The sequence below is a fragment of the Hoplias malabaricus genome, chromosome 18, assembly GCF_029633855.1.
Source record: "Hoplias malabaricus isolate fHopMal1 chromosome 18, fHopMal1.hap1, whole genome shotgun sequence".
Classification (NCBI taxonomy): domain Eukaryota; kingdom Metazoa; phylum Chordata; class Actinopteri; order Characiformes; family Erythrinidae; genus Hoplias; species Hoplias malabaricus.
In genome coordinates, this window is record NC_089817.1 from 5,681,793 (window position 1) to 5,700,797 (window position 19,005).

General features: G+C 43.1%; 2 protein-coding genes across 2 annotated transcripts; one reads left to right on the top strand and one right to left on the bottom strand.

Moving 5' to 3' along the window:
* Window positions 1–676: 676 nt before the first annotated feature.
* prdm8a (PR/SET domain 8a) lies at window positions 677–2,305 on the bottom strand. Its single transcript, XM_066651578.1, has 3 exons — window positions 2,144–2,305; window positions 1,808–2,033; window positions 677–1,692 (listed from the first exon to the last, which is right to left on the bottom strand). The coding sequence occupies exons 1-3, from the start codon at window positions 2,303–2,305 to the stop codon at window positions 677–679; spliced, it is 1,404 nt and encodes a 467-aa protein (XP_066507675.1).
* A 1,921-nt stretch (window positions 2,306–4,226) lies between these two features.
* antxr2b (ANTXR cell adhesion molecule 2b) lies at window positions 4,227–18,940 on the top strand. Its single transcript, XM_066650578.1, has 17 exons — window positions 4,227–4,694; window positions 5,172–5,243; window positions 7,728–7,799; window positions 8,137–8,218; window positions 8,464–8,568; window positions 9,288–9,356; window positions 9,729–9,809; window positions 9,900–9,960; window positions 10,049–10,147; window positions 11,624–11,693; window positions 13,197–13,275; window positions 13,397–13,492; window positions 14,634–14,684; window positions 14,770–14,865; window positions 15,965–16,138; window positions 16,387–16,467; window positions 17,932–18,940. The coding sequence occupies exons 1-17, from the start codon at window positions 4,585–4,587 to the stop codon at window positions 17,968–17,970; spliced, it is 1,437 nt and encodes a 478-aa protein (XP_066506675.1). The 5' UTR covers window positions 4,227–4,584; the 3' UTR covers window positions 17,971–18,940.
* The last annotated feature ends 65 nt before the right edge of the window (window positions 18,941–19,005 follow it).

Here is a 19,005-nt window from a genome sequence, read left to right on the forward strand (position 1 = left end):
TTAGTGACCCTTTAGCTCCACCTAGTGTCCAAAATGTATTCCATTGAACACATAATTTGAAGCTATGCTATGCTAATGCTAATGCTACACACGCAGTGAGGCAAAGAACCTAAGACTCACAATGAATGTGATGTGATTTGAGGCAGGCTTCATGGATTATTAAAGTCTCCCAAAGAACATCCCTTTATTTATATTATAGTTGGACAACATATTAAGGTGCTGATTAAAAAAATGTCTATTAATCGCTTTTCAAACATAGATAGACGAAATGCATGTCGAAAAAGGTTATTTGAACAGAAACTCAATAGGATTTGAGTTAAATGTGTTATACTGTATAAACCCATGCACAATGTACATTTTGTACCCTATAAAAAAGTTACAAAACATTTAAAAATCCAATAACAGCTGGTAACTACACATCTCTCACATTCATATTAGCCGCTGGATAATTAGCCTTAAAGGGCCTGTGGTTAATAAGTTTAAGCCACAGACAACATGGTAATCATTTCACGTAATATAGTATGGCTTTAAGGTAGTGTTTAAATTTTTTTTCCGAGACCAGGATTCTAACTCTATAAATATTTCAGGTTCTTCAGAGTTTCTCCATTGTGAAGCATTTAAATGCAACCCGTCTGAGTGATAAAATGATGTAATGTTGATACATTTATGATATTTCTCATTGGGTGTGTGAGCTCATGTGGCGTGAGAGGTGATGGCGCTCTCTAAAGCCTTCGTCACAGATGGGACACTTCAGCTTCTCCTCTGTGTGTCCCCTCAGTTGTCCTGCTGATCTTTTGTGGTGGGATCTCATGTGCTGCACCAGGTCTGATGTTGTGTGGAAGGTGATGCTGCATTTAGCGCACCAGTTCTGAGCAGACAGGCCCAGGGGAGAGAGCGCAGCGGGTAGGAGGGACCACTCTGTGTTAATCTGGGTCTGAGGGGACTTTGGGATCTTAGACCAGGGCTTTGATGAAAAGACAAGGGTTTGTTGTTTGAGGAGACTTTTGTTGAAGAGGGTAGAGGAATAGTGAGGAATAGTTGTTTTGGCAGTGAGCATGCTGGGAAATGTAGTTGAGTCCAAAGTAAGAGCAATTCCAGGGCTAAATATGGCTCTGTTGGTCAGATTAGAAATTTGGGGGATGGAGTGTGAAGGCTGCTCCTCTAGGTCAGAAGAAGTGGTAGCTGACAGTGATCCTCTGGCATGAGACTTATAATGGGGTCCTGTTTGATTTCTATTGGCTTTAGAGTTCACATCTATAAGGCTGGCATTGCAGTTGTCTTGGCAACTTGTTGCCCAGCGCAAAGAATGTCCACCTTCATTGCTAATGCTGGTCTCGTCTCTGCCGGACTGAGTGCTGGAGACAGAGGACAGCTTTCTTTTCACTAATGGTGCACACAGTCTTTTTAATGGAGGATGAGCGTGCGACCCAGAAAATGGGCTCTCCTGACTTTCGCCTGACTCTGAGTCTACAGAGTGCCTCCTTTTAGCAACGCTGCCACTGCCACTGTCCCTTAAAGTACTTGTAATGTTCTCCAGGTTTCTGGACAAAGCTTGGAATTCCATAGGAGCTTTGGAAGAGTTGGATTTGCTGTTGCAGGAGCTCCTTAGTCTTTCACTGCAGAGGAATCTCTGATGAGCCCGTGCAGGGAATTCAGACAGAAAGCTCTGCTTGCAATAGGAGCATCTGTAACCTAAAAGGAAAGTGTACTTTTAAGTCAGACACAATACTGTCCAACCTTCATTCATTTTAATCGTCAAAAGTCCGGTGCAAGGATATTTAAGTACAAAGAAAGAAAACATAGCTACCTTTATGACCCTTCAGTGCAGGTGTAAGGCCCAGGAGCTTGGTCAGATCTTTGCTGTACCAGACCAGAAGCTCTGCCTCCTTGGAGATGTTCTGTAGGGCTCGATAAAACAGGTGACCATCCTTCACATAAGCCTCCAGGTTCTGTTCCTCAGTGTTTCGGGCTGACCGGACCAGCCACAGCCAAACCGGACCCACCACTGCAACACTGGGCGCTGAGGTGTCCACCTGTAATACATGGAAAGAGATATAAAATGAAAATGGCATGTCAAAAAGAACGAGGATGTCTTCACAGTGTTTATCAATATTATATTTATTAAATAAGAGTCCAGACTGACCTGGTACGCATAATTAGCTCCTGCCCGTCTGTCCGAGCACCTCAGAGCTATGAAGGTAATGCTGTCTCCCAGTGTGGCGTGCTGGGGGTCACATGGCCCAAAAACCGCCCCTGCTGCAACATCACAAGAGGTGTGAATACTCGCCAGGGTGTCAGTGATCATCATCCAGCCAAGTCTCAGGGCTCCGGGACCCTGCGGGATGGAAATATTGAATGGCAAAGTGTGTAGCACAGATCTGGTGATTTCCTTGAAGTCGGTCAGTTATTGTGAGGTTGAAACCACTGTATTGGACCACAGCTGGGCGCCACTGGCCTGTAAAGAAATCTCCAAACTCTAAAATTGGAATTCTGAGAGTATTTCAAAATAAAAGTTCACATTTTTCGATGTTAAATGTTTTTATCCTTATGCAAATAACGTCAGAACGAGCTGCATTCAATGTACGTCTTCAGGCTAAAACTTAAAATCTGAAATAAAACCGCTTACCATTATTTTTTATGTCCAGTGATTGGACCACAAATCCCTGCCCAGTGGATATATGTAGCTGCTAGAGATGCTGCTGCTGCTGCTGTTGATGATGATGATGATGATTCCTCTGAGATTACCACAACAGCCACTGCACCCAGGTTTTATCCTCCTCATTCCAGTGCTAAGCGTTGTCTTTTTATCCTCCCAAGTTCTAATAAACCAAGCCCCTTGTGTTAGGACTGGCTAATCGTGCCCACTGCGTTCTTATTGGCTTGTTGGAGAAAGGGTGGGGGAGAAAGAAGATACAGTATCAGCTTTGGTATGAAACCACATCCGTAGATTCTTTTGGGTCACTGCCCTTTCATGACCCTCCATCACTAATGGCCTCCCTGTTGGTCCTAAATGCGATCATTTGGCTCAAATGTCCAAGGCATTATTGAGGAGATTGGCTGGAGCTCAGTGCCACATTAATTACTGTCATATTCACACCAGCGCAGTATCTTAATTAACCATGACCTGCTCGCTGCCTTCAGGCCACAGCCTTTCATCCCACAGCACTCAAAGAAATTAGAGACCACAACACTAGTATTCTTCTATTGCCTGGAGATTACAGAGGATAATTTAACAACATACATTAATGCTTTTAAAATGATAATGCTTCCTCATACATCACTTCCTGTCGCATAAGTAATTGAACTTGCACCACTGCCTTTAAACAACCTAGAATACTCTTGTGCTCTTATTAGGAAATGTATGTTTATGGTGTTTCTCTCTATGGGAAAAAACAATGGTGAAAATACCCATTACCATATATTACGCTAAGGAAAAGCAAAGAAAGTCAAGAGGGCATCAACCGCAGAACAATGCCCAGATTCAGAGCTCTGTGGGTGAGTTGTATTGGCATTAAGAAGTGGGAAAGGCGTTTTTAAAAATAGCTGTTTCACCGTATAAGGCGTACGCTCAGCTTGCATTTTAAAAAAACTAGCAAAGCCTACAGATGGTTTACTGTCCTTTATTGTGAACTTTTAAGCTTTGTCTACAAGCTCTTAATGTTTAAAGGTCTAAATGTCATAGCTTTGGTTACAAAATCCCATTAAACATAATGATACATAGCAAACACACTCTGGTAATGCCTTTTACATTTAAGCTAGTACTAGCATGCTATTTCTAGCTAGCTGTCAATGCAGAAAACCAGGGTGACTCCTCAGTTAGGCACCATATATAATACAAATAAGAGTCCCTGGGTGAGACTTTCACTTGTAAAACCATTAGAGCTGTAAGTCTGGAAAAACTGACTGTCAAATTACAAAAAAAAAATTATAATAATATATCAGTGATACACAAAATAAATGGTTATCAAAATAAATGAACAATGCACTTTACAGCTTTGCATTTCGACCCAAACACAAGGCTGAAAGTACATTGTCGCAGACACAGTGTTTGTAACTCTTCTGAGTTCCACTTCCAGCTCAGAACAGGGAGGAGTGCAAACACCATTAGCTCTCAATCAAACACACTCCGTTTGCTGGACGCTGCAAATGTGGGCTTGGCTTATTTCAGGGTCTGTGTGTGTGTGTGTGTGTCCACTTTTATAGAATTCAGTTTTCTGAGAGGTCACTACAAGTGGTCAGTGCTCAAACAATAGGGTCTTCACTGCTCACACAATAAATATTTGGGACTGTAAGTTGTCCCTGGAGACTGTTGTGTGTTTGAGGGAACAGGGCTGTCAGAGTCTGCGCATGCGCATCGCGTCGAGGGCAGAGGAGCAAGTTCATTTGTTCAGCGCGGACAGCTCTGTCTCTCTCTCTCTGGATCTTAAAGCTGTACATTTGAAGAAACGGACTAATGCTGCTGTATGAAACACTGGACGCCGCGAGCTCGAGTTCTGTTTTAAAGAAAGCGCTGCGTCGCGAGGACTGAAAGCGCGTGTGTACGTGCGTGTATATATATGTAGATGTGTGCGCGCGCGTGCGGAGATGCGGCTGGTGCAGCTGTTGCTGATGGCGCTGTGTGCGCGGGGCACTGTGTGTGACGTAGAAGAGGGGTCCTGCAGTGGGGCGTTTGACCTGTACTTCGTGTTGGACAGGTGAGTGCCACTGTATCAGCTCCAGGGGCTTTTCTGCAGGGTGGGCTTTCATTCATAAAGCCACGCCCCCTCCCCCGGGGGGATTATGATGAAATGTGTTTGGACTGAAAGGGTCTCTCTGTTTCATTCCTATTCACAGACATAGTTAGACTTTACAGATGAGTTGTGTGTGCCATTATCTGTATATGATATTATTATGCTCCTTTTCTTTACGCAGTAAATAACTTCAATGGACTGAAAAGAATTTGCACATATCTCCCCCTGTCCCCCTCTGCTCTCCCCCTCTCATCAAATCTTAAAATTCTTCCCCTCTCTAGCGTGTGTCTATAATAAGAACACTTGAATGCAGTTGGACCTGCTGTTTTCAGGGAGATTTTCTTTTCAGGCCTAACACAGTGGGCTCCTGTTGCTCTTCAGAGCCTTTATAAGGACCTGTTTATTTCACAAAGTCATGAAAAACATTCCCTATCCTTCCAGGTCCGGCAGTGTGTCGGAAAACTGGATGGAGATATATGAATTTGTGGAGCAGTTAACCAATCGCTTTATAAGGTAAGAAGACTCACACATCTGGGCTTACACGTCCGAATCCGGAATGAAAAGTGAGGCTTGAGGGTTTAAATGGTGCTTCAGTAGTGGCCACAAGCACCAGCCCTGGGCAGGACTGACCACACGCTCAGTCGAGGGGCCAAGCAGACACTGTGAACATGTGCTGGGCTAAATATAAGCTTAATAGTGGCTTACTATCTTTAGAGAATTCGTGATGTTTGTGTTAGTGTAGACCCCGCTGTGTGACCTAGTTAACGTTGAATAGACCTGGAAGGAAATGCCTTAAACCTTCTGCAGTTATGGTAGTAATGTCGGAAACACCAGCCTGGATTGTTTTTATTATGATCTATAGAAAGACTAGGCTACGTCTGGTCGTACCGGAGCACAGATTGATGTACAGTTTGCAACACATGTTTTTAAATAAATGATAATTCATTATATATTTCCTATGTCATATTAACCCACACTGTGTGTAACTGTAAACACAGGCCCTGTGCTTCATGTTTTCTTTTTTATTCGTGAAGATTAATTAAAAATGAAACCCTGAAGGCCAGTTTCGTAGGCGCTAATCCCAGACTGAACTGCAGGAGGTGAAACCACACACAGTAAACAATCCATAAAGGTCAGGGATCCACACTACACTACACTGCCTTATTTACTGCAGCTTCACTGTAGTTACTGATTCATTTATAGTAGTTACTGATTAATCTGGAGGCAACAAGTAGGTTTGTTTGCCACATTCTCCCAGTCTTTGGGCTGCTCTAGTTTTCCTAGTGCCCAGTTTCCTCTCTGTCCCACTGGAGTATAAACAGGTTACATACATAGGCACAGTTTCGTTGTACATTGTGCAGAGACAGAACCATATTTACCTTAGAACTATATAGTGAAATGCCGTATTTATGCAAATAAATATTAAGTATAATAATAAATTAGGGCGGCACGGTGGCACAGCAGGTAGTGTCGCAGTCACACAGCTCCAGGGGCCTGAAGGTTGTGGGTTCGATTCCCGCTCCGGGTGACTGTCTGTGAGGAGTGTGGTGTGTTCTCCTTGTGTCTGCGTGGGTTTCCTCCGGGTGACTGTCTGTGTGGAGTGTGGTGTGTTCTCTCTGTGTCTGCGTGGGTTTCCTCCGGGTGACTGTCTGTGTGGAGTGTGGTGTGTTCTCTCTGTGTCTGCGTGGGTTTCCTCTGGGTGACTGTCTGTGAGGAGTGTGGTGTGTTCTCCCTGTGTCTGCGTGGGTTTCCTCCGGGTGACTGTGTGTGAGGAGTGTGGTGTGTTCTCTCTGTGTCTGCGTGGGTTTCCTCCGGGTGAATGTCTGTGAGGGGTGTGGTGTGTTCTCCCTGTGTCTTTGTGGGTTTCCTCCGGGTGACTGTCCGTGAGGAGTGTGGTGTGTTCCCCCTGTGTCTGCGTGGGTTTCCTCCGGGTGACTGTCCGTGAGGAGTGTGGTGTGTTCTCCCTGTGTCCGTGTGGGTTTCCTCCGGGTGACTGTCTGTGAGGAGTGTGGTGTGTTCTCCCTGTGTCTGCGTGGGTTTCCTCCGGGTGACTGTGTGTGAGGAGTGTGGTGTGTTCTCTCTGTGTCTGCGTGGGTTTCCTCCGGGTGAATGTCTGTGAGGGGTGTGGTGTGTTCTCCCTGTGTCTGCGTGGGTTTCCTCCGGGTGACTGTCCGTGAGGAGTGTGGTGTGTTCTCCCTGTGTCTGCGTGGGTTTCCTCCGGGTGACTGTCCATGAGGAGTGTGGTGTGTTCTCCCTGTGTCCGTGTGGGTTTCCTCCGGGTGACTGTCCGTGAGGAGTGTGGTGTGTTCTCCCTGTGTCTGCGTGGGTTTCCTCCGGGTGACTGTGTGTGAGGAGTGTGGTGTGTTCTCTCTGTGTCTGCGTGGGTTTCCTCCGGGTGACTGTCTGTGAGGAGTGTGGTGTGTTCTCCCTGTGTCTGCGTGGGTTTCATCCGGGTGACTGTCTGTGAGGAGTGTGGTGTGTTCTCCCTGTGTCTGCGTGGGTTTCCTCCGGGTGACTGTCTGTGAGGAGTGTGGTGTGTTCTCCCTGTGTCTGCGTGGGTTTCATCCGGGTGACTGTCTGTGAGGAGTGTGGTGTGTTCTCCCTGTGTCTGCGTGGGTTTCCTCCGGGTGCTCCGGTTTCCTCCCACAGTCCAAAAACACACGTTGGTAGGTGGATTGGTGACTCAAAAGTGTCCGTAGTTGTGAGTGAATGTGTGTGTGCGCGTGTCTGTGTGAAGGACTGGCGCTCCCTCCAGGGTGTATTCCTGCCTTGCGCCCAATGTTTCCAGGTAGGCTCTGGACCAACCGTGACCCTGAACTGGATAAGGGTTACAGATAATGAATGAATGAATGAATGAATAAATGAATAAATACAATAATTACAGTAACCACAATGTGCTCAGAAACGGTGCATATGAGATCATTTATCATATTAACTGCACAACAATGGGCTGATGATGATGATGATGAATTTCTTCTCGGCTCTTATCTGTTGCAGTCCAAAAATGCGAGTTTCCTGCATAGTGTTCTCCTCCAGGGCAGAAGTGATCCTACCCCTCACTGGAGACAGGTGCGTTGGGCTTTTTTCAGATATTACAAACAAGTAGAACAATCCAGGGGCCCTCAGCTGTAGATGTGTCCCACCCAGCACTAATGTAAACTCTGTAGACTCTGCTGGGCAGTAGATTTCCGGAGCCAGACTGATTTAATTACACCGCACATTGTGTTCCTCGGGGGGGAGTAATGTATACTAGTGGGTCTGGCAACCTCCAGCGGCAGCAGATCTGCAGTCTTCGTGAAGGAGATATTTTGCAGATTTGGAATGTAGATATTTCAGCACTGATAAGCCTGTTGCAATTACTTTTTAACTTGTACAGTTTGTGTGTGTGTGTGTGTGTGTATGCAAGGCCATCTATTGATGTGGGTTTAGAGCGTTTGCGGAAGATTAAACCTGCTGGTGAAACCTACATGCATGAGGGTATTATAAAGGTACATTTAATGTTTACTTACAAATTTGATGCTTAAAAAATGCTTAAGAGCTTGTTACATAGTGTGTGTTCTCAAATACATAATTGACCTGAAATTGACATGTAGTGAATGTTTCATTACAAACAGACGAATAGAAACGATCCAAATAAAATTATCATTGAAATAAAACCTTTGAACATTAACTTCTACTAAATACAACAGTGTTTTTTGCTTTCTCCTGTAAAGTTTATGTGCAACTTTTTCAGGCCATAGACCAAATGAAAGCTCAAGTCACAAGGGCATCGAGCATTGTTATTGCACTGACTGATGGGAAATTGGAGGTCTTCCCTCATGACCTCGCAGTGAAACAGGTACAAACACCACAGTAGAACAGTGTACAGGTCCAACACGGGAGGGACACTTTAAAGAGCCCATACTTTATAGGTTTCTTTTGGATTTACATAAATCTGGCTGATATTTAAATGATTGTGTTTTGATTGGTGCATTGTGCCTCATATTATAAAGACACAAGTAGTAACTCATTTGAAGCATGGAGCATTTAAGTGCTACTTAGTGAGGTACCAGCCTTTCATGAGGTTTCACGACATGCTTCACACCTTCATTTTAATCATCTTCAAGTCCTCAGGGTGAGTTATACATTTCATTTACTCCTATGGAGAAGTGTGGATGCTTTGGAAGGTGTAGGTGACGCATATGATTCCCAACAGAGTCATAAAGAGCACCACATTTATTTCCCACATCTTCTGCTAGAACATCTACTGGACGTTTCTGTGTCATCACAACCATGATGAATTTAAAAGAGGCTGTATCCGCGGAGGACACAGCTTTAATAACAGTGTATCAAACATTATTAGTTCAACACAGAAAAGGAATCTCCCTTCGTATGATATGAGTCCTTTATTGTTTTCCCTCTTTTACCACACTTCAGATCATTTAAGCTCTTTATTAAAGTTGGGATATTAGAGCTGGTTAATAGCTTTAGCTGTGGTTTGACTCTTCATCTCGTATCTCTGTCATCTGTGGAGTATTATAGCTATGTGTGTGTGTGTGTGTCTGTGTGTGAGTGCAGGCTGACATAGCAAGACAGTATGGAGCCCGGGTTTACTGTGTGGGGGTGAAGGATTTTGATGCACAGCAAGTACGTGACACACATTGACTTTTAAAGCTTCTCTCTTCCCTCATGCACTGGTAAAGGACTATATATGTGTCCAGTGACACAAACAGACTGTGTTTTCTGCAACATAGTGATATATATTTTGTTTTTGAATGTAGTATTAAAGCACTGGATACTGTTTAAAAGAACATAAGTATTAAAAAAATGCCAAGTTTAGTCCCATTACTTTGCTTATTTATACAGTTCCTTTACGAGGGGAAAAGCCAAGTCTGTCTTAATGACAGGGTCCATATTAGGGAGCACAAGAGCTCAGGAAATTGGGCTGTTTGTGAAAGCAGCAGCTATTAGTGGTTACTGTACTCTACTATTTTTGCTTGTTTGTGTTTTGTTTTCCAGCTCGCTGACATTGCAGACAGCAAGGATCAGGTGTTTCCTGTCCTGGACGGCTTCCAGGCCCTCAAGTCTATTGTGAATTCTGTAAGACCAAGGCACTTTCATAGTAGAATGAGTAAAATTTATGCTGAATGAATGCGCATCCTGGAATCCAATATTTATTGTTATTTGCAGATTTTAAAGAAGTCGTGTATAGAGGTTTTCAATGTGGAGCCCTCCAGCATTTGTGTGAATGGTATGTTGTGCTGGAAACTGACTGTGGATAATACGAACTCTAATTTGGCTTGTTGCAGTCTATCAGCACTTGCTCTTTTCTGTTTCAGAATCTTTCAACATTGTTCTAAGGGGCAGGGGCTTCACTCAGGGACGGAGCTCAGAGGGTGTGGTTTGCACATTTTCTGTCAATCAAGAAGACACTTACAGTAAGATTTAAACAGCGTTAATCATTCAAACGTGAAGCATACAGTTGTTATAAAGCAGCTTTAACCGTTTATAAAAACTTTGGCTGTGAGGACGTTCTTACTATAAATCTCTAATTTAACTTAGTTCACTGCAATTTGGTTCCAGTGGGAGGAAGCAAGAAAGACCACTATCGTGTCATTATGTCCAAACAAACAGGATCTCAGAATATGTCCAGCCTCAAATAAAAGCAGCTCTTGACCTAGTTTGTCTAAAGACTGCTTAAAATTAGAGAGGGAGGCCCAAATGCTGTAATTTAAAATTTCAGGTTTATTTAATTTTAAGATATTTATGTTTACTGTGGCGGAACGGTGGTGCAGCAGGGAGTGTCGCAGTCACACAGCTCCAGGGACCTGGAGGTTGTGGGTTCGAGTCCCGCTACGGGTGACTGTCTGTGAGGAGTGTGGTGTGTTCTCCCTGTGTCTGCGTGGGTTTCCTCCGGGTGACTGTCTGTGAGGAGTGTGGTGTGTTCTCTCTGTGTCCGCGTGGGTTTCCTCCGGGTGACTGTCTGTGGGGAGTGTGGTGTGTTCTCCCTGTGTCTGCGTGGGTTTCCTCCGGGTGACTGTCTGTGAGGAGTGTGGTGTGTTCTCCCTGTGTCTGCGTGGGTTTCCTCCGGGTGACTGTCTGTGAGGAGTGTGGTGTGTTCTCCCTGTGTCCGCGTGGGTTTCCTCCGGGTGCTCACATTTCCTCCCACAGTCCAAAAACACACGTTGGTAGGTGGATTGGTGACTCAAAATTGTCCGTAGGTGTGAGTGTGTGTTGCCCTGTGAAGGACTGGCGCCCCCTCCAGGGTATATTCCCGCCTTGCGCCCAATGATTCCAGGTAGGCTCTGGACCCACCGCGACCCTGAACTGGATAAGGGTTACAGATAATGAATGAATGTTTACTGTGAAACACTGTTACAGTTTCAAAACATTTCTGTTCATTTCCTAAACCCTGCAGTCCATATATAGAGATTCATATTAATATGATGATACAATAAATAATGCTTGATATATTGATTTATATCAGATGTTTTAATGTGGTGCTGTTCATGGCTGTCAGGCAGCAAGACGATCAAAGCAATCATCCAAAGGATCTATACATGAGAAAGGAATGTTTGAAGTTTATTTTTGAACAGCAGATGAGCAGATGGCAGTCACTGGCTTTGACATAAATGCAGCTCTTTCAGTTCTAAGGGCTAAAGCACAATCATGTACAGAGGAATTATAACATCTGGGAATGTATACATTGCTATAATATATATATATATATATTTCTGTAAAACAGTAGTAACTATAACGTGACTATTTTGGAAAACTCAGCCTCCTGGAAACTGGCCTGGGCTCCATCACAGTGTTTAGAAAAGTTAATGGTGTCCCATTATTAAATGAAAGTACTGTGCTGGAGTGTGTTTGGCAGTGTCCAGTGATCTTACGCTGCCGTTTCTTCCTCTCAGCGGAGAAGCCCTCCATTGTGAAGGATGACTATGTGCTGTGTCCAGCTCCAGTGCTGACCGAAGTTGGACAGTGAGTGGCATTCTTTCTGCTGCTGTTTTAGAACACAGGCTGGACATTAATAGAGCTACAGCTGTTAGGAACTAGTGCACAAACACATTGAGAGTCATTACGAGTTCCTCTTGAATTCTGTTTGGGTTTCTGTTGTATTCATGAGATCATGATAAGGATTGAGCTCCTTCAAAAACAAAGGCTAGAGTGGAGGCAAGAGCCCATGTGTGTGTGTGTGTGTGTGAGACAGAGTGTGTGTGTTACGTCAGAGCATTTCTGTTTGCCACGGTACAGTGCCTGACCTTTAAAAACCCTGCCTGAGTGACCCAGTTAAACCAGTCTATTTTTATTATTCCATCTTTTTCTTTCCCAGCTTTTTAAACACTTTATGGAATCCATTTTTCAATGTGACCCTTTTGTGTTAATGAAAGAACTATTGAAGCTCACTAATTTCCTTTTGGGGCGAGATTATTTTTAACAGATGAAGTAATAAGAGATCATGCAAATTTAATTGAAGCATATGTTATCAAGTTTTAAACGTTTAGACCAGGGGTCGGCAACCCGCGGCTCTTTGATCCCTCTGATGCGGCTCAGCTTTTGAAAAAAATTAATGAGTATTTCATTAAAATGTATTTTATTTTGGTTCGTTCATTTTCTAAATGTAATTCTATGAAGGTTATGGCGATCTTGTAACATCTAAAATATTTTAATATTTAAAATATTTCGTCGCTCTTAAAACACGTCACAACTTCCAACGTCAACCGTCAGTGTGCGGTTTCTGGAACTTTCTGACCGCTGACTGCACGGCGCCAGTAAAATAATGACGGCACACAGAGAGAGGACAGCGTTGTTGTTTGCTGTCAGTGGATAATTTAAGTTCGGCGCTTTTTTCCCTTACTACAAGGACTCAAATAGACATTGAGTATTTTACTTAACCGTCAACACAACGTCTTTTTTCAGAGTTAAATATGTTTTGTTGCATGGAGAAATGTTATTTCATTTTCTCTGCAGTCGTTCATTGATTTCATAAATGTAACACAGTATAGTTTGTTTATACATAACACAAAGGTAAAAAAAAACTGTTATGCGCAGTGTTATTTCATTTAAAATTTCAAAAGGGTTTTGTGGCTCCCAGTGTTTTCTTTACTGTGTGAAATGGGTCCAAATGGCTCTTTGAGCGGTAAAGGTTGTCGACCCCTGGTTTAGACCAATCAAAAGCAACCAAACATTGTGCTGTGTACACAACCATAACCCCAACTACATTAGTCAAGCACCCTGTGTTCAGCACTGTAAATTAAACTCAGATCTTCTTGGTCATCTTGGACTGGAATGTATTATCTAGAAACATTTGCGATTTATATCTCGAACACAATACTGGTCTGAAAAATTGCAGCTTCTCAGGTGATCACTTACAATTTATAGCAACTCTCCAGATTGAATATTGATAAAGTAAGGTTCCTAACAGGAAACTATGTACATGTGTTCTCCAGATATTTGTGTAAGAACTGGTGCTCTCTCTTTCAGCTCAATTGAAGTGCTGATTAGTTTTAACCACGGTCAATCCTACATTTCGAGTCCGATCACGATCTACGCCACCACATGTGTGAGTATGAGTATCAGTATATCATCAATGTTGAAGTTTCTTTTAACTGAAGTTAAAGTGGTGGAATGCTGTATAAAAATCGCCATGTGTCCTTTACCTCTCTTTGTGTTTGATATGTCAGTCTAATGGACTAGTGGTGGTCGTGGTTCTCCTGGTGCTCTTGCTGCTACTGGCTCTGATTCTGTTCTGGTGGTTCTGGCCACTCTGCTGCACTGTGGTGAGTATGCACATTTTCATAAATAACATAACAGACAACATTATAGTGGGCTTCAGGGGCCTGGAGGTTGTGGGTTCGATTCCCGCTCCGGGTGACTGTCTGTAAGGAGTGTGCTGTGTTCTCTCTGTGTCTGCGTGGGTTTCCTCCGGGTGACTGTCTGTGAGGAGTGTGGCATGTTCTCCTTGTGTCTGTGGGTTTCCTCCGGGTGACTGTCTGTGAGGAGTGTAGTGTGTTCTCTCTGTGTCTGCATGGGTTTCCTCCGGGTGACTGTCTGTGAGGAGTGTGGTGTGTTCTCCTTGTGTCTGCGTGGGTTTCCTCCGGGTGACTGTCTGTGAGGAGTGTGGTGTGTTCTTCTTGTGTCTGTGTGGGTTTCCTCCAGGTGACTGTCTGTGAGGAGTGTGGTGTGTTCTCCCTGTGTCTGCGTGGGTTTCCTCCGGGTGCTCTGGTTTCCTTCCACAGTCCAAAAGCACACGTTGGTAGGTGGATTGGCGACTCAAAAGTGTCCGTAGGTGTGAATGTGTGTGTCTTTGTTGCCCTATGAAGGACTGTCGCCCCCTCCAGGGTGTATTGCCACATTGCGCCCAATGATTCCAGGTAGGCTCTGGACCCACTGCGACCCTGAACTGGATAAGAGTTACAGATAATGAATGAATGAACAATATTATAAAAATGCTATACTTAAAAAGCCCTAAAATGTCTCCAAAGTGGTGCATTGGTGAAAGCGTTGGCTCTGTCACTGGGAGAGTGGGAAGGTAGACCCCCCTCCTTCCCTCACCAAAATAGAACGGGCATCAATAGCATAACAGTTTTGGACAGTTAGTGTTCTCCTCCAAGAGCACTGAGCTGTCCAACAGCTTTCTGTTTGCACACAGCAAATTCACCAGTCTTAAATCAACACTGTTAGTGTTAACTTAACACTGAAAGTGTTAAATTATTACACCAACAGTGTTAATTTAACACTAATAGTGTTGATTTAACACTGGTGAATTTACTGTGCAGCGATGAGAAAAGAACCAAAAGTCGTTTTCCAACTTGCCCTTGCCCTCCCAGGCTGGTTGCATGGTATGTGTGGAAAAAATGCCTTATTGGCTGTTGTAATTGAATGTCTAGTTGATTTATGAAATGTGTGTCCATTTCACAGGTTATCAGAGATCCTCCACCGTCCAGACCTCCTCCTCCACGACCAGTTCCTGTAAGTAGACCGGTGTGTGTGTGTGTGTGTTTATGTTGTGTGGAACAGAGGGATGTTTCTTCAGACCACTGTGTTTCTTTTAAAGGAGCCAGAGGAGGATCCCCTGTCTAAGAAAAAGTGGCCAACAGTGGATGCCTCCTACTACGGAGGCAGAGGGGCTGGCGGGATCAAAAGAATGGAGGTAGGGTGAAAACAAAATGAAACATAAAACAATAATAAAACAACAAAAAATTTGTTCATTATTTTTGGTATTCTTTGGTTGTGGAATATTAAAAAAATCGCTTTAAATAAATTGTACATGGCGGCACAGTGGCGCAGCAGGTAGTGTCTGTCACACAGCTCCAGAGACCTGGAGGTTGTGGGTTCGAGTCCCGCTCCGGGTGTCTGTCTGTGAGGAATGTGGTGTGTTCTCCCTGTGTCTGCGTGGGTTTCCTCCGGGTGAATGTCTGTGAGGAGTGTGGTGTGTTCTCCCTGTGTCTGCGTGGGTTTCCTCCGGGTGACTGTCTGTGAGGAGTGTGGTGTGTTCTCTCTGTGTCTGCGTGGGTTTCCTCCAGTTGACTGTCTGTGAGGACTGTGGTGTGTTCTCCATGTGTCTGCGTGGGTATCCTCCGGGTGACTGTCTGTGAGGAGTGTGGTGTGTTCTCCCAGTGTCTGCGTGGGTTTCCTCCGGGTGACTGTCTGTGAGGACTTGGTGTGTTCTCCCTGTGTCTGTGTGGGTTTCCTCCGGGTGCTCCGGTTTCCTTCCACAGTCCAAAAACACACGTTGGTAGGTGGATTGGCGACTCAACAGTGTCCGTAGGTGTGAGTGTGTGTGTTGCCCTGTGAAGGACTGGCGCCCTCTTCAGGGTGTTTTCCTGCTTTGCGCCCAATGATTCCAGGTAGGTTCTGGACCCACCGTGACCCTGAACTGGATAAGGGTTACAGACAATGAATGAATGAATGAATAAATTGTACTTGATTTGAAATGAAGAAAGCTGCAGTTGTACTCTCGGTTGTAAATATGAAGAAGTGTAAATTATTTTCACAGCAGAAAGACCCTTCCCTCTTCTTTTCATCCATCATTGCTCACTAGCAGCTCCACAAGGTCACAATATTTCACACACAGAACAACAGTGAACTAGTAGTTGATGTGATAAAATATTGTATTTAATTATACTCATTTAAAATATCCAAGCTGATTACCACCATGGGGCCTGTTTACACAACAGCTACTGAACTAATGAGATAAGGTTGGTGCATGAAGTAGGGAAAGGCTGCCCTAAGGAAATGATTCTCTACAGGTCCGCTGGGGAGAGAAAGGCTCCACAGAGGAAGGAGCACGGCTGGAAAAAGCCAAAAATGCTGTGGTCACAATGCCAGAAGAAGAGTTTGAAGAACCCATTAGAAAAGCTCCTTCTAGGCCGGCACCTCCATATCACCCGCCAACATCATCTAAATGGTACACCCCAATAAAGGTGAGTTTTATCCCTTTTGTTAATTTGTTTGCATAAGCTTCCATTGTTTTGAATTAAATTAGCCTCTTAGCTCCTTTGCAAATTTACAACTATAAATTTGAGACATCAATCACATTGTGAGTACATTGTGGCAAAGTTAAAAACTGTATAAATAAGATATTTGCACCCAACTATCTCTTTTAATGAAAGCCAGTTTGTCAAAGCATTTTTAATCTTACAAAACTATTCATCCATTGCTGTGAAATCAGGGCCATTTTGATGCCTTGCTGGCGCTGCTACGGCGACAGTACGATCGAGTGGCCATCATGAGACCCACAGCAAATGATAAGGTATGGTATTGATTTGAGTGCTGAAATGAATGATGCCTGTTAAGGGGAACAACATAATTCGCCAGGAGAGCAAAACTGAATTTGGATTTAGACGCTGGAACTCTGTGTTCTCTCAGAAATTAGATTAGTGGCCTCCTGACAAAACATGTACAGATTGCTCCTGCTTCCTCACAGCCAGAACATCCCCTGTTTTAGGGCCCCATATAAATAAAGATGTAATACGTTTAATGGAGACCAGTCATTGTGCTAATGGGCCAGTGTGCTAATGGTTTAGCTGTCCAAACAGAAACATTTCAGCTTCAGAATATGAAGTGAATGTGCACTTAGGCACGCACACACACACACACACACACACACACACACACACACAAACTGAACTGCTCTGTTCAGGCTGGGTGTGGTTGTTAGGTTGTTAGGATAGACACACACTCGCACACACACAGAGTCAGTCGTCATCACTGTTAGCTTCATTAGGTCAGGGATGGAGTCTGGCTGTCAAGTTTCCGGCTGTCAGTGAGGAGACTAAGCCAAAACATTTTGGAGAGGAAGGTGACCTCTGACCACATACTGACCTGACTGTCACTCTCTGTTTGAGCTGCACTGGAATGACCACCTGGAGTCACAATTATAACAAATAACACAATAGAAATTTTATATTAATGCAGATTTAAAAAGTCCTGTTTACCTTATATAAACTCTCCATGAGCATTGCCTATTATTTTGATTGATTGTCCACAGTCTAAACACTCCTAGCTTGCTTTATTAGTGGAATCTAAAAAAGGCAGGGTTCATTTATCACTTTACTGATGTATGTGCACACAGGGAATACAGAAGAGTACACTATCTTTGAGCTTTGTGTTTATATTTATGTGTTTTTGTTTATATGTCACACTAACCTTAAACCATATGAACCCTACACTTATAAAATGATTTATTTAGTCTCCTGAATTGTTTTCTCTTATAAGGTCATGCTACTCTAATAGTTCTGTGCCTCATGTTCAATATTAGGCCTCTTTTAATTAACACGCCTGATTTACCTTTGAAATGGGGGCTTCCTCAGTTCCCATTAAAATCAAAGTTTCCCCGGTTGTGGTCAATTATTCCAAATTATCGTACATGTCAGTGTGATGAAACACCACAATAAATCCTTTTGGCTATATGACATGCATTTGTCCAACCTGATGTGAACGAAGGAGTGCCTTCAGTTTCGGGTGATTGTAATGTGCAGTAGCTAACGCATGGTGGGACAAGACATTTTACTGGTCAGTAAACAAGGGCACCAACAGCAATGTGTGGAAGAGACGCTGTCATATTTCATATATATATATATGTGAGATAACGAGGAGTGGGGAGTGAACTGCTTGTTAAAGATTCAGGCCTAGAGCATCTCTGGAGACGGTGACCAAATAAATGTACTTTTTATTGCTGTGATTGTAACAGCCTTCTGTTGTGTTTGTGTTTCAGGGCCGCTGTATCAAGTTCACGAGGATTCAGAATCACTAGACCAACTACTAAGTGCCTACTTTTGAATTTGTACACACCAGTGTTGGATAAACGCTGTCCTGAAACATGAGTGTAATTTTAGACATGCACTAGTAATTGTAATTTCACAAATTGCAATTTTTGTCTTTTTTTTGTCACATTGGCTGATGTTTTTCTAATGATATTTAAAGTAACCTTTAGTTTTACATGTTTGTCATTTATGTGCCTTTAAATATGAGAGTGAGAGAGAGAGAGAGGGTGTGTGTGTGTGTGTGTGTGAGAGAGAGAGAGAAAGAGAGAGTTGTGGCCTACAGCTTGAAAATGGGTTGTTCCTTTAGAAAGCTTGCTGTATTATTAATATATGAAAAACTGATGCAAATATGTGGTAAAACAGGACATTTTAGAAATGTAACAATTATATTTTTATTCAGCGCATACCGAGAAAAATGTACTAAGCACTGATCTAACTACAGTAATTGAAAACTATAATTTAAATGTTAATGAGTGTCTTGATCTTACAAAATGCTATTGTTGGGTGCCCATGGTCAAATATATTTTTATATTTTTTTGCTGAATTTGATTTTCTAAGCACACAATACCTACACAACCTCTACACAAACTTAGCTCACAATTACTGTTTAGATGCTGTATTTAACATTGGACAGTGCTAAAAATGTTTGAATATTCTCAATATTTTTAAACCTTGCCCAATGAATAAAAATTGTGCATTACATTTTGAAGGGAAATGTGTGTTTATGAAATTGTTTTCACTTAGAATGTCAGCAAACATACTTTTGCACAAGTATGTATGTCCTTTCTGGGTTTTTTAAGATAATGATAATTTTGAAATGCTGTTCCCGGACATTATAATACCCTCAGAGCCCTGTACATGAAAACAAGTAAAAGGCTGTGAACACATATAAACAGGTTACAAATCTGAACCCACTGATTAATGTCCTGACCAATGCTGATGGACATTTCTGTAATTAAATAAAGTGTTTTAAAAAATCTGTCTGTGTGGACATATGAAGGTCTGTAAGGTACTTTACACACACT